This window comes from Thalassophryne amazonica, chromosome 18, assembly GCF_902500255.1.
Source record: "Thalassophryne amazonica chromosome 18, fThaAma1.1, whole genome shotgun sequence".
Taxonomy (NCBI): Eukaryota; Metazoa; Chordata; class Actinopteri; order Batrachoidiformes; family Batrachoididae; genus Thalassophryne; species Thalassophryne amazonica.
Genome location: NC_047120.1, coordinates 32894650 through 32907798, shown reverse-complemented (window position 1 = coordinate 32907798; position 13149 = coordinate 32894650). Strand labels below are relative to the sequence as shown.

Below are 13149 nucleotides of genomic sequence, written 5' to 3'. Positions count from 1 at the left end.
CATCTTAAGAGTAACCAAGTTAGATTACTAGTTACCTTATTAGTTACATTACTTATAAGTTACAAGTTACTAATAAGGTAAGATTGAGTAATCAGCAAAGTAACTAAAAGTTTCTTTGCTGATTTTTCAATCTTAAAAATAACCAAGTTAGATAACAACGTAGTTACTTTATTAGTTGCATTACTTATAAGTTACAAGTTGTCACCAGGTGCTAATAAAGTAACTGCATAAAGCTGCTAATGAAGTAACTGTATAAAGTAACTAAAAAAGTAATAAAGTAACTTTTCAAAGTAACTGTAGCAACACTGTTTAACACTATTTGGAGTGTCACTCAATGCACTGCAGAGACAATTCGACTGTAAAATTTAAAGTTAAAAGAAAAAAATTATATGTAAATTGGTTTGGCACATATTTAAATTGGGAAATATAAACAACCCAGGTTGGCACGGTTATTTATATTGCCCAATTTTGGTTTCATTATGTTGTTTGCTATATTGAATGTTGAAAATCTTACTGGTAAAGTTTTTCATTAAAAAAGGGAGGTTCTCAAGGCAAGATCCATTAACGCCATCTGCTGTAAACAAACTGACTTGAACTACGCAAGGATGATATAAAACATTAATTCATTTTCTGCCTCTTATCTGGGTTATGGTGGCAATAGAAGAAGCAGCTCATCCCACACTTCCCTATCGTCAGCCAGGTCCTCTAACTCTTGGGGGATCCCGAGGCATTCCCAAGCCAGCTGGGAAGTATAATCCCTCCAGCGTGTCCTGGGTCTTTCCCGGGAGCTTCCCCCAGTTGTTATAAAACAGCACATTAGGAAAAAAAATATACACAGTGTTAGCAATATTTCTTCAGATGTGGCTGTGCCACTAACAAGCCAAAGTATGTTTCCAGCTTTATTTCACTGCTCCTTTAAATTTACATCAGGCTGCTCCATTCACACTCATTCAATTACTTCCTGAAATACTTTTTCAAAACAGGATTTGTTACAAACAAAGGTATAAGTAGACCTCATGGAGGTTTGATTGCTTATGTTTTAATATGGGTGTGTAAAAAAAGTGAACTTACCCTTTAAGTCATGACTGGCACTTTTTATACAGAACTTTGAGACACCACAGAGAGTATGTGTAATGAACATGTATGTATAAATTAGCAAATATGTCACATACGATCATAATGTAGTAACTGCCCAACAAATGATGTAACAAATTATTCGTTTTACAGCTTTTGGTTTGTGATACATTGTGATATTTTGCCAAGTGACCTTAACATTCTTAAATACTTTCACTTTACATAGAAGTATAGAAACATCTTCAAACCGCCTCATTCTGGTTTATTCTAATGCACATTATTTTACTCTATGGTCATTTTTGACTAGGACTTTTAAAAGGCCCAATAAATGATACTGAACGATATGGGTACTCAATTGATGCTTCTCATCTGTGTGATACCAGTTCAACTTTTCCACTGCTGATTGTTGTGCCCCTCACTTGTAATAGCAACTCCTCCTGAAACTGCCGTCACATCATCTACAACACGGCTCACAGGAAAACAATGAAAAACATCCATCCATCCATTTTCTACCGCTTTATCTGAAGTCGGGTCGCGGGGGCAGCAGCTCAAGCAAAGCCGCCCAGACCTCCTGATCCACACACACCTCCTCCAGGGGAACCCCAAGGCGTTCCCAAGCCAGCCAAAAGACGTAGTCTCTCCAGCGTGTCCTGGGTCTTCCCCGGGGCCTCCTCCCAATGGGACGTGCCCGGAACACCTCTCCGGCGAGGCGTCCAGGGGGCATCTGGATAAGATGCCCGAGCCACCTCAACTGGCTCCTTTCGACGTGGAGGAGCAGCAGCTCGACTCCGAGCTCCTCACCCTATCTCTAAGGGAGCGCCCAGCCACCCTGCGGAGGAAACTCATCTCGGCCGCTTGTACTCGCGATCTCATTCTTTCGGTCATGAGCCAAATCTCATGACCATAAGTGAAGATCGGAACGTAGATCGATCGGTAAATCGAGAGCTTTGCCCCCCTACTCAGCTCTCTCTTCACCATGACGGTCCGATACAGCGACCGCATCACTGCAGACGCTGCACCGATCCGATCGATCTCACGCTCCAGCCGTCCCTCACTCGTGAACAAGCCCCCGAGATACTTAAACTCCTCCACTTGAGGTAAGGACACTCCACCAACCTGTAGAGGGCAAAGCACCTTTTTCCGGTCGAGAACCATGGCCTCGGATTTGGAGGTGCTGACTTTCATCCCGGACGCTTCACACTCGGTTGCAAACCGCCCCAGTGCACGCTGAAGGTCCTGATTTGACGAAGCCAACAGAACCACATCGTCCGCAAACAACAGAGATTAGATTCTGTGGTTCCCAAACCAGACCCTCTCTACACCCTGGCTGCGCCTAGAAATTCTGTCCATAAAGATAATGAACAGAACCGGTGACAAAGGGCAGCCCTGGCGGAGGCCAATGTGCACTGAAAACAGGTTTGACTTACTACCGGCAATGCGAACCAAGCTCCTGGTCCCGGTCATACAGGGACCGGATAGCCCTTAGCAAAGGACCCCGGACCCCGTACTCCTGGAGCACCCCCCACAGGGTGCCCAAGGGACATGGTCGAACGCCTTCTCCAGATCCACAAAGCACATGTGGACTGGTTGGGCGAACTCCCATGAACCCTCGAGCACCCGATGGAGCGTGTAGAGCTGGTCTAGTGTGCCACGACCAGGATGAACGCCACACTGCTCCTCCTGAATCCGAGGTTTGACTATCGGTCGAATTCTCCTCTCCAGTACTCTGGAATAGACCTTACCGGGGAGGCTGAGGAGTGTGATCCCCCTGTAGTTGGAACACTCCCTCCGGTCCCCCTTCTTAAACAGAGGGACCACCACACCGGTCTGCCAATCCAGAGGCACTGTCCCCGACCGCCACGTGATGTTGCAGAGGCGTGTCAACCAAGACAGTCCCACAACATCCAGAGACTTAAGGTATTCAGGACGGATTTCATCCACCCCAGGAGCCTTGCCACCGAGGAGCTTTCTAACCACCTCAGTGACTTCGGCCTGGGTAATGGATGAGTCTGCCTCTGATTCCCCAGTCTCTGCTTCCTCTTCGGAAGACGTGACGATGGGATTGAGGAGATCCTCAAAGTATTCCTTCCACTGCCCGACAACATCCCCAGTCAGGGTCAACAGCTCCCCACCCGCACCGTAGACAGTGCTGGTGCAGAGCTGCTTCCGCCTCCTGAGGCGTCGGACGGTTTGCCAGAATTTCTTCAAAGCCGACCGATAGTCCTCCTCCATGGTCTCCCCGAACTCCTCCCATACTCGAGTTTTTGTCTCTGTGACCGCACGGGCTGCACCACGCTTGGCCTGCCGGTACCTGTCAGCTGCCTCAGGGGTTAGGGTTAGGTTAGGGTTGAAGACTCCTTCTTCAGCTTGACGGCATCCCTTACTTCCAGCGTCCACCACCGGATTTGGTGATTGCAGCCGCTACAGGCACCAGAGACCTTGTGACCACAGCTACGAGCGGCCGCATCGACAATGGAGGTGGAGAACATGGTCCACTCGGACTCCATGTCTCCAACCTCCCCCGGGATCTGGGAGAAGCTCTCCCAGAGGTGGGAGTTGAAGACCTCGCTGACAGAGGGTTCCGCCAGTTGTTCCCAGCAGACCCTCACGATACGTTTGGGCCTGCCAGGTCTGACCGGCTTCCTCCCTTCCCAGCGGATCCAACTCATCACCAGGTTGTGATCGGTCGACAGCTCAGCCCCTATCTTCACTCGAGTGTCCGAGACACGTGGCCGAAGGTCAGATGATACAGCTACAAAGTTGATCATTGACCTCCGGCTCAGTGTGTCCTGGTGCCACATGCACTTATGGACACCCTTGTGCTCGAACATGGTGTTTGTGATGGACAAACTGTGACTAGCACAGAAGTCCAACAACTGAACACCACTCAGGTTCAGATCGGGGAGGCCATGCTTCCCGATCACCCCCCTCCAGGTCTCACTGTCGCCGCCCACGTGGGCATTGAAATCCCCCAGGAGAACAATGGAGTCCCCAGTCGGAGCGCTATCTAGTACCCCTCCCAGGGACTCCAAGAAAGTTGGATACTCTGCACTGCCGCTCGGCCCGTAGGCCGAGACAACAGTGAGGGACCTGTCCCAGACCCGAAGGCCTAGGGACGCGACCCTCTCGTTCACCTGAGTGAACTCCAACACATGGCGACTGAGCTGGGGAGCAATAAGCAATGCGACCCCAGATCTCCACCTCTCCCCGTGGGCAACGCCAGAAAAGTGGAGCGTCCACCCCCTCTCCAGGGGTTGGGTACCAGAGCCCAAGCTGTGCATGGAGGTGAGCCCGACTATCTCTAGTCGGTATCTCTCAACCTCCTGCACAAGCTCAGGCTCCTTCCCCCACCAGCGCGGTGACATTCCACGTCCCAACAGCCAGGGGCTGTGAGCGCGGACCGGGCCACCAGGCCACCCACCCTCGACCGCCACCCAATCTTCTCTGCACCCGACCCCCATGGCCCCCTCTGCAGGCGGTGAAACCACAGGAGGGCGGGCCCACGTCGCTCTTTCGGGCTGAGCCTGGCCAGGCCCCATGGGCTAAAGCCCGATCACCAGGCGCTTGCGCGTGAGTCCCAACCCCAGGCCTGGCTCCAGGGTGGGGCCCCGGCTCCGCCATACCGGCGCGTCTCAGTCCTTGATTTTTTTACTGGTCATGGGAGCTTCTGAACTGCCCTTAGTCTGACCCATCACCTAGGACCTGTTTGCCTTGCGAGACCCTACAAGGGGCACAAAGCCCCCGGCAACATAGCTCCTAGGATCATCCGGGTACGCAAACTCCCCCACCACGATAAGGTGGCAGCTAGAGGGGGAGATGGGAAAAAAAAGGGGGGAGAAAAAAAAAAGAAAAACATCACACACACAAATCTTAGATATCTAAGGTTCAGTACGGACGTTGTTCTGGATGTTTTTTTTTTTCTTGCACAATTGTAATAAATCCTACAAAGGTCCAGTAAATTCCTTGAAATTTGCCTGAATGTGTCATGTCATCATGTTCTGTCCAAAATATGTTCCAAATGGAATGATTTGTTGGCGAAATACACCTCCTGACCTGTTATATCATGGAAGAACATGACTTTTATGCAAAGCGACCAAGATAACTGAAGCATTGGGGAATGATTGTACACAGACTGAAGTTTAAGTCCAGCAAATTTTAAGGAATGCACCCTGTACCATGCAGTGACAAAGCTTCAACACATATCTCCGGCAAACGCCCAGGGTCCTTCGTTTATCCATCAGGATACGACCTTTCAATGGGAGGCATTTAAAAAATATTAATCAGGGAATGCTCATTTGTCATCTATACACTGATGTTAGATCCATGTTTCTAGGGTTATTTGTTGACAAACAGTCATTCAATGACTTTACATCACCCCCCCCACCCTCCTAAAAAAACAAAACAAAACAAAAAAACAAAAACCCATCAAACACATACAGTACATATCTTGACCGACTACACCCAGAATGTTGGCCATATGTGAAACAGACAGGACATCTCCAACAGTCTACACATACAGTACGCCTAATTTTATTTCCATTAAGATCTATGCATTATTTGAGAACCAGACAAAACTCTTACAAAACATTAACAGAGAAAGTCCATATTTCTTAGATCCTGACCTAAATCTAGATCAGCCTTGAAATATACATATTTTGCTCCCCTGTGCCTATGTTTGTAAAAAAATAAATAAATCATTAAAATGTTAAAAATGCTTAATTAAACCATGATCGAAGTCATGCCCATCCATTGCTCCTACTGGTGTCTGATCCACATATAGTCTATCAAGTGCCCCTCTGCAATTCAAAAATCTGCCATAAAAAATGCAAATATTCTTTTTTTAATGGCAATATAACATAATTTAACATTCATTCTCTCATTTTCTGCCACTTATCTGGATCTGGGTCACAGTGGCAATAGACCAAGCAGCTCATTCCACACTATCCTCTGCCAAGTCCTCTAACTCTTCCTGGGGGAATACGAGGTGTTCCCAAGCCATCTGAGAACTATAATCCATCCAGCCTGTCCTGGGACTTCCCAGGGACCTCCTACCTGTTGGACGTGCCTGCAACACCTGCCTAGGGAGATGACCAAGGGGCATCCTCACCCGACGACCGCACCACCTCAGATCTACTCCAAGTCCCTCCCAGATAGACAAGGTTTTCATTCTGTCCAGGAGTGTAAGCCCAGAAACCCGAAGGAGGAATCTTAATTTCGCTGCTTGTACCTTGTTCTTTTGGTCATTACCCAAAGTTCTTGACCATAGGTGAGGATAGGAGTGTAAATCAACTGATAAATGAAGAGCCTTGCCTTTTGGTTCAGCTCTTTCTTTACCACGATGGTCCATTACAGCATCCCTAAAACATCAGACGCTGTCTCAATCCGTCTATCGATCTCATGCTCCAACTTACCCCCAATTGTGAACAAGACCATGAGATACTTAAATTCCTCCACTTGGGGCAATAACTCTCCCCTGACCCAGAGGGGACAATCCCTCCTTGGACCACGGGTGCAGATTCTCATCCCAGTCACTTCACACTCAGCCTCAAACCTGCTATATAACATAAACCAACTCAACTCGGCACAGTGAGATGATGGCTGCCCTTTCCTATCAAAAAAAGTCATTGTGTTTAGCTGTGAAATCAGCACAAACTAAATTCTTCTTCTGACATGTCAGTGCGTCTCAACTCACATCATAAACTGACAGCACACAGAAATCAAAGCCTGAGTTTCTCAAACAAATTCTGTTGCATACGCTTTCAAAATGGCAATTACACTACTTAAATTCACCTTTGACTAAAAATTGGCAATTTAATATCACAATAAAAAATACAGATACATTGTGTTCAGATAAAGTTTTGAGCAGTTAAAGTTTCGGTATATGATGATAACTTATGATGGGCAGTTATTATATTCTGATTGATCATCACTCCACGCAGAGTTCTAATGGTCCTTCTATCCTGCAGTGGAGTCCTGCCTATTAAGGACCCTGTGGTAGACTGTGCGTCTCCGGTGTACCAGGCAGTGATCCGGCCAGGCGAAGCTAATCAGGATATGTCCGAATGGGCCCGCCGTGCAGCCAACCTGCAGTCTAAAAGTTTCAGGATCTTGGCCCACATCACTGGCACTGAATACCGTCAGTATACTGACTCACCTTCTTTCCCTACTGTGGCCTGACCTGCCTGACCATCCTCTGCTACATTCTGTCAGTCTTCACATGGCTGCTTGTCTGTTTTTGTCCTTGCAGTGCAAGACCCAGATGAAGAAGCACTGCAGAAGTCAAGGTAAACCACAAGTCACATTAATCCTACATTCTATTAGGACTGTTTGATTTACACCATTTAAGACAAGCTACACAGCTATTTCTATAAAGATGGTGAAGATAGCAGTAGCTACAACCACCTACATTTGAATTATCCAAACCATTTCATGGAGAGGGTATAGTTAACAGCTTTTAAAAATCAAAAAGTACTTTTTGTTTTTTTTAACCATAGACACACAGCCACGTCATCTTCGCAAAACCTACCCCAACCTCAAACCACTGAATATGCTAGTGGTTTGAGGTATGGACATGCCAGGTACTAATTATACCCAAATATCTGTTCCAAATTAACACAAATATCAGGTTATTGTACATACCAACAGACTGACATGTAAAAACAGATGTTACATATAAACAAAAGGTATGTGCTCTCACATCAGTAGAAATCACATTTATCACATCTGATAAAATTTGATATTACTGATTGACTGTCACAACCCCAATTCCAAAGAAGTTGGGATGTTGTGTGAAATGTAAATAAAAACAGAATACAATGATTTGCAAATCCTCTTCAACCTATATTCAATTGAATACACCCTAAAGACAAGATATTTAATGTTCAAACTGATGGACCTTTTTGTTTTTGTGCAAACATTTGCTCATTTTGAAATGGATGCCTGCAACACGTTTCAAAACGCTGGGACAGGGGCAACAAAAGACTGGGAAAGTTGATGAATGCTCAAAGAACATCTGTTTGGAACATTCCACAGGTGAACAGATTAATTGGAAACAAGTGAGTGTCATGATTGGGTATACAACCCCTGGTAAAAAATTATGGAATCACCGGCATCGGAGGATGTTCATTCAGTTGTTTAATTTTGTAGAAAAAAAAACAGATCACAGACATGACACAAAACTAAAGTCATTTCAAATGGCAACTTTCTTGCTTTAAGAAACACTATAAGAAATCAGGAAAAAAAATTGTGGCAGTCAGTAACGGTTACTTTTTTAGACCAAGCAGAGGGGAAAAAAATATGGAATCACTCAATTCTGAGGAAAAAATTATGGAGTCATGAAAAGCAAAAGAATGCTCCAACACATCACTAGTATTTTGTTGCACCACCTCTGGCATTTATAACAGCTTGCAGTCTCTGAGGCATGGACTTAGTGAGTGACAAACAGTACTCTTCATCAATCTGGCTCCAACTTTCTCTGATTGCTGTTGCCAGATCAGCTTTGCAGGTTGGAGCCTTGTCATGGACCATTTTCTTCAACTTCCACCAAAGATTTTCAATTGGATTAAGATCTGGACTATTTGCAGGCCATGACATTGACCCTATGTGTCTTTTTGCAAGGAATGTTTTCACAGTTTTTGCTCTATGGCAAGATGCATTATCATCTTGAAAAATGATTTCATCATCCCCAAACATCCTTTCAATTGATGGGATAAGAAAAGTGTCCAAAATATCAATGTAAACTTGTGCTTTTATTGATGATGTAATGACAGCCATCTCCCCAGTGCCTTTACCTGACATGCAGCCCCATATCATCAATGACTGTGGAAATTTACATGTTCTCTTCAGGCAGTCATCTTTATAAATCTCATTGGAACGGCACCAAACAAAAGTTCCAGCATCATCACCTTGCCCAATGCAGATTCGAGATTCATCACTGAATATGACGTTCATCCAGTCATCCACAGTCCACGATTGCTTTTCCTTAGCCCATTGTAACCTTGTTTTTTTCTGTTTAGGTGTTGATGGCTTTCATTTAGCTTTTCTGTATGTAAATCCCATTTCCTTTAGGCGGTTTCTTACAGTTCGGTCACAGACGTTGACTCCAGTTTCCTCCAATTCGTTCCTCATTTGTTTAGTTGTGCATTTTTGAGACATATTGTTTTAAGTTTTCTGTCTTGACGCTTTGATGTCTTCCTTGGTCTACCATTATGTTTGCCTTTAACAACCTTCCCATGTTGTTTGTATTTGGTCCAGAGTTTAGACACAGCTGACTGTGAACAACCAACATCTTTTGCAACATTGCGTGATGATTTACCCTCTTTTAAGAGTTTGATAATCCTCTCCTTTGTTTCAATTGACATCTCTCATGTTGGAGCCATGATTCATGTCAGTCCACTTGGTGCAACAGCTCTCCAAGGTGTGATCACTCCTTTTTAGATGCAGACTAATGAGCAGATCTGATTTGATGCAGGTGTTAGTTTTGGGGATGAAAATTTACAGGGTGATTCCATAACTTATTCCTTAGAATTGAGTGAGTCCATATTGTTTTCCCTCTGCTTGGTCTAAAAAAGTAACCGTTACTGACTGCCACAATTTTTTTTCCTGATTTCTTATAGTGTTTCTTAAAGCCAGAAAGTTGCCATTTGAAATGACTTTAGTTTTGTGTCATGTCTGTGATCTGCTTTTTTTTCTACAAAATTAAACAACTGAATGAACATCCTCCGAGGCCGGTGATTCCATAATTATTGCCAGGGGTTGTAAAAGGAGCATCCCCAAAAGTCTCAACCATTCACAAGTAGTAAAAGAGTGCGGGTACTAGACTGGCCTACCTGCAGTCCAGACCTGTCGCCCATTGAAAATGTGTGGCGCATTATGAAGCACAAAATACGACAATGGACTGTTGAACAACTGAAGTCGTACATCAAGCAAGAATGGAAAGAATTCCACCTACAAAGCTTTAACAGTTAGTGTCCTCAGTTCCCAAACTCTTATTGAGGGGTAAACATACCACTGTCCCAGCTTTTTTGAAACGTGTTGCAGGCATCCATTTCAAAATGAGCAAATATTTGCACGAAAACAATAAAGTTTATCAATTTTAACATTAAATACCTTGTGTCCCTCAGATGAATAATAAGTCTGCGGGTCATAAAGCTTTCGCTTATTGTGCCTTTGTTCTGTGGAATGATCTCCCTGTGGCAATAAAATAGTCAGATTCTGTGGAGACTTTCAAGTCCAGACTTAAGATGCACTTATTTTCCCTTTCGTATGGCTAGCATACTGACATAGTATAGTTCTACGCTTTTTACTCTTTTAATTCATTTTATTAGATAACGGAGCGTGCCACGGTCTCAACTTTACCGAAATTCTGGGTCTTTTAGTGAAGCTTAGGGCTAGTGGCCAGCGATCACCTGTTTTTCTTGTTCTTTAATGCTGACAAATTATATTGTATTTCTTGTCTTTCTGATGCCTGAACCTGTTTTTTCTCTCTGTTTAAGGTGCAGCTCCATCCAGAGATGGGTGTGGCATTTGTGATGGAGACCCTCCTGTCCTGTGCACCAACAGCATTTCCTGTATATTTGTTTTGTGAATTGTTCTGTAATTTATGTCTGTAGCATTGCCCAAGCAAGGGTCACCCCCTTTGAGTCTGGTCTGCTTGAGGTTTCTTCCTCAGAGGGAGTTTCTCCTTACCACCGCTGCTCTGGGAGTTAGTAAGGTTAGACCTTATTTGTGTGACACGCCTTGAGGCAACTCTGCTGTGATTTGGTGCTATATAAATGAAAATAAATTGAAATTGAAAAATTGTCTTTGTGGTGCATTCATCAACTTTTCCAGTCTTTTGTTGCCCCATCCCAACTTTTTTGAAATGTGTTGCAGGCATCCATTTCAAAATGAGCAAATATTTGCACAAAAACAAAAAAGCCTATCAGTTTGAACATTAAATATCTTGTCTTTATGGTGTATTCATTTGAATATAGGTTGAAGATGATTTGCAAATCATTGTACTGTTTTTATTTACATTTTACACAATGTCCCAACTTCATTGGAATTGGGGTCGTATATAGCAAGTGACTAGATTCGATCTGTGTGTCCATGTGGCAATCTGCATTGCAAGCAGTTCAACTAATTCACTCCTCCGCTGACTATTCACTCAAATAATGACTTTTTGGGCTGCAATAGGAAATTAAACCAGAAACAAGCCAGTTTCCCCTGCATCTTTTCATTCATCTGTTGCATAAGGAGGCATGTATGTTGAACATCATGAGACTGGTGTCAGAAACGAAACCAAGTCTGCAGACAACTGACTGTCAAGCTATTTTATCTGTGCGACTCATATTTAGCAGGAAATGGCTCCCCTCCATTTAACTAAACTAAATGTGATGGGGCTAGCTGTCATGAGGCTTGTTGGCGCTGGGCTAGCTGGTGATGACGCTTGTTGGCATGTGGGTAATTTGTTTGGGTCAGGTTGGCATGAACTACTTGCCAGTGTAACTTCTGGTTTTGTTGCCTTTTGTCATCAGAGAGAGGTTTGAGTCAGAGGTGAGAGGTCCCCGTTTTGCCAAGCTGAAGAACTGGCACCATGGACTGTCTGCACAGATTCTCAACGTCCAGGAGTAAAGAAGAGCAAGCCAGAGAGAAGGGGAGCACTAAAGGAAGACACTGACAGAAACACACGAGTACAGACAAGAGGGGATAAATAATGGAAAAATAGGAGGAGGAGGAGGAGGGAACTCCTCGGGAATGTTAGATAACGTTTGTAGCCTAGATTATTAGAATGTGAGATACGTGAGAATGCTACGCGTTCATAACCTTGTACCTGTCAAATGTGTGTCTGCTGCTATTTGCATTTTCTTTCTTTCTTTCCAGTTTGTTTGGTTTCTGTCTCTCTTAAATTAAAGAGAAACTGTACAAAAAAGGGATTCAAGTGAAAATGGAGAACTAGTGTTATTTCTTGCAACAACATAAACGTATGAACTTCAAGACTAAGCATGCTCGTGAAATGTCACATACAGACAAATCCACACAGATTTATCTACATGCACAGCATGTTTTAAAAAAAAATGCACTGATGTCAATGTGAATAAATGTTTTCTTTAAACCAAATGACTGTGGTACAAATTCAAATGAGTCTGAATAAATTTACTTTGGTGTCAAACGGAGAGAAGCAGCAGTGACCTTGGTGGCCACCAGTCCTAGACTATACAGGAGCCCAGAGAGACCCCTAATACAATTATAATACTGACAAAACAATATGACACTCAGCTATAAACTTGCAAATACACATATATTTTATTTACAATGTATTGGTTTATTTCTCAATGCTCACCCACCCCCCCACCCCCCTCGTAAAATGGTTCAGTCCACCTGCTGCTCCGTCAGACTGCTGCAAAACCTTTTCACACAGTGAGTGCAGGACCAGACAGCATGACAACTCAGCTCAAAAAGAAAAGGATAAAAGCTTAGACAGTAGGAGAAAGAAGGGAAGGGTTGCCAGAATATCACCCAGTTTTTTCATAGGTGAGGTGGGTCTGTGATGGAAAGTTCTGGAATGTTAGCCTGTTGTCTGTTCCTAACTTTGTCCATAAACTAGTTATCTTTTCTCCCCATGTTAGCTCATATTTCTGAAGAAAACTCTGGATTTATGCATCAGTGCAGGCAAACATTTAGCAAGCTTGCTCAAAAAAGGACTAATTTTCTGTACTGTTGTACATTAAGTAAACACCAAAACTAAGTACAGGACCTTAGCATGGGCTAAGCACTAATAAGATAAGATTCACACAAGGGATAGAGTAGTGAATTTCTGGGCAGTGACAGTAGAAGTTGCAAATGTCAAGATTAATGCACACGTAGTTAGACAAAAACAAACGATTACGACATTTCGTTCAGTAGAGCAGCACTTCGCAACGTCAAGTCATCAACAGCACAGGAAGTCCACTGAAGAAAATGATCCCGCAGGAATAGTGATGGAAAACTTCTTGACATATCAAAAAGCATTAAATCCAACATCTCAGACAAGTTAGCAGAAGGAATGTATGCTCACAATCCCAACCCAACAGGTGAAAAGTATGATGATGTGGC

The 13149-nt window shown here is 44.0% G+C and overlaps 1 protein-coding gene across 2 annotated transcripts in view; it reads left to right on the top strand.

Moving 5' to 3' along the window:
• Positions 1-12002, top strand: part of ldb3b (LIM domain binding 3b) — a 51125-nt gene extending 39123 nt beyond the window's left edge. For both annotated transcript variants that reach the window (XM_034194195.1, XM_034194194.1), the window contains 3 exons: positions 7041-7210; positions 7322-7358; positions 11592-12002. In XM_034194195.1, the coding sequence (XP_034050086.1) occupies positions 7041-7210; positions 7322-7358; positions 11592-11688 (304 nt within the window). In that variant the 3' untranslated portion in view covers positions 11689-12002. The remainder of the gene's footprint in view (positions 1-7040; positions 7211-7321; positions 7359-11591) is intronic.
• The last annotated feature ends 1147 nt before the right edge of the window (positions 12003-13149 follow it).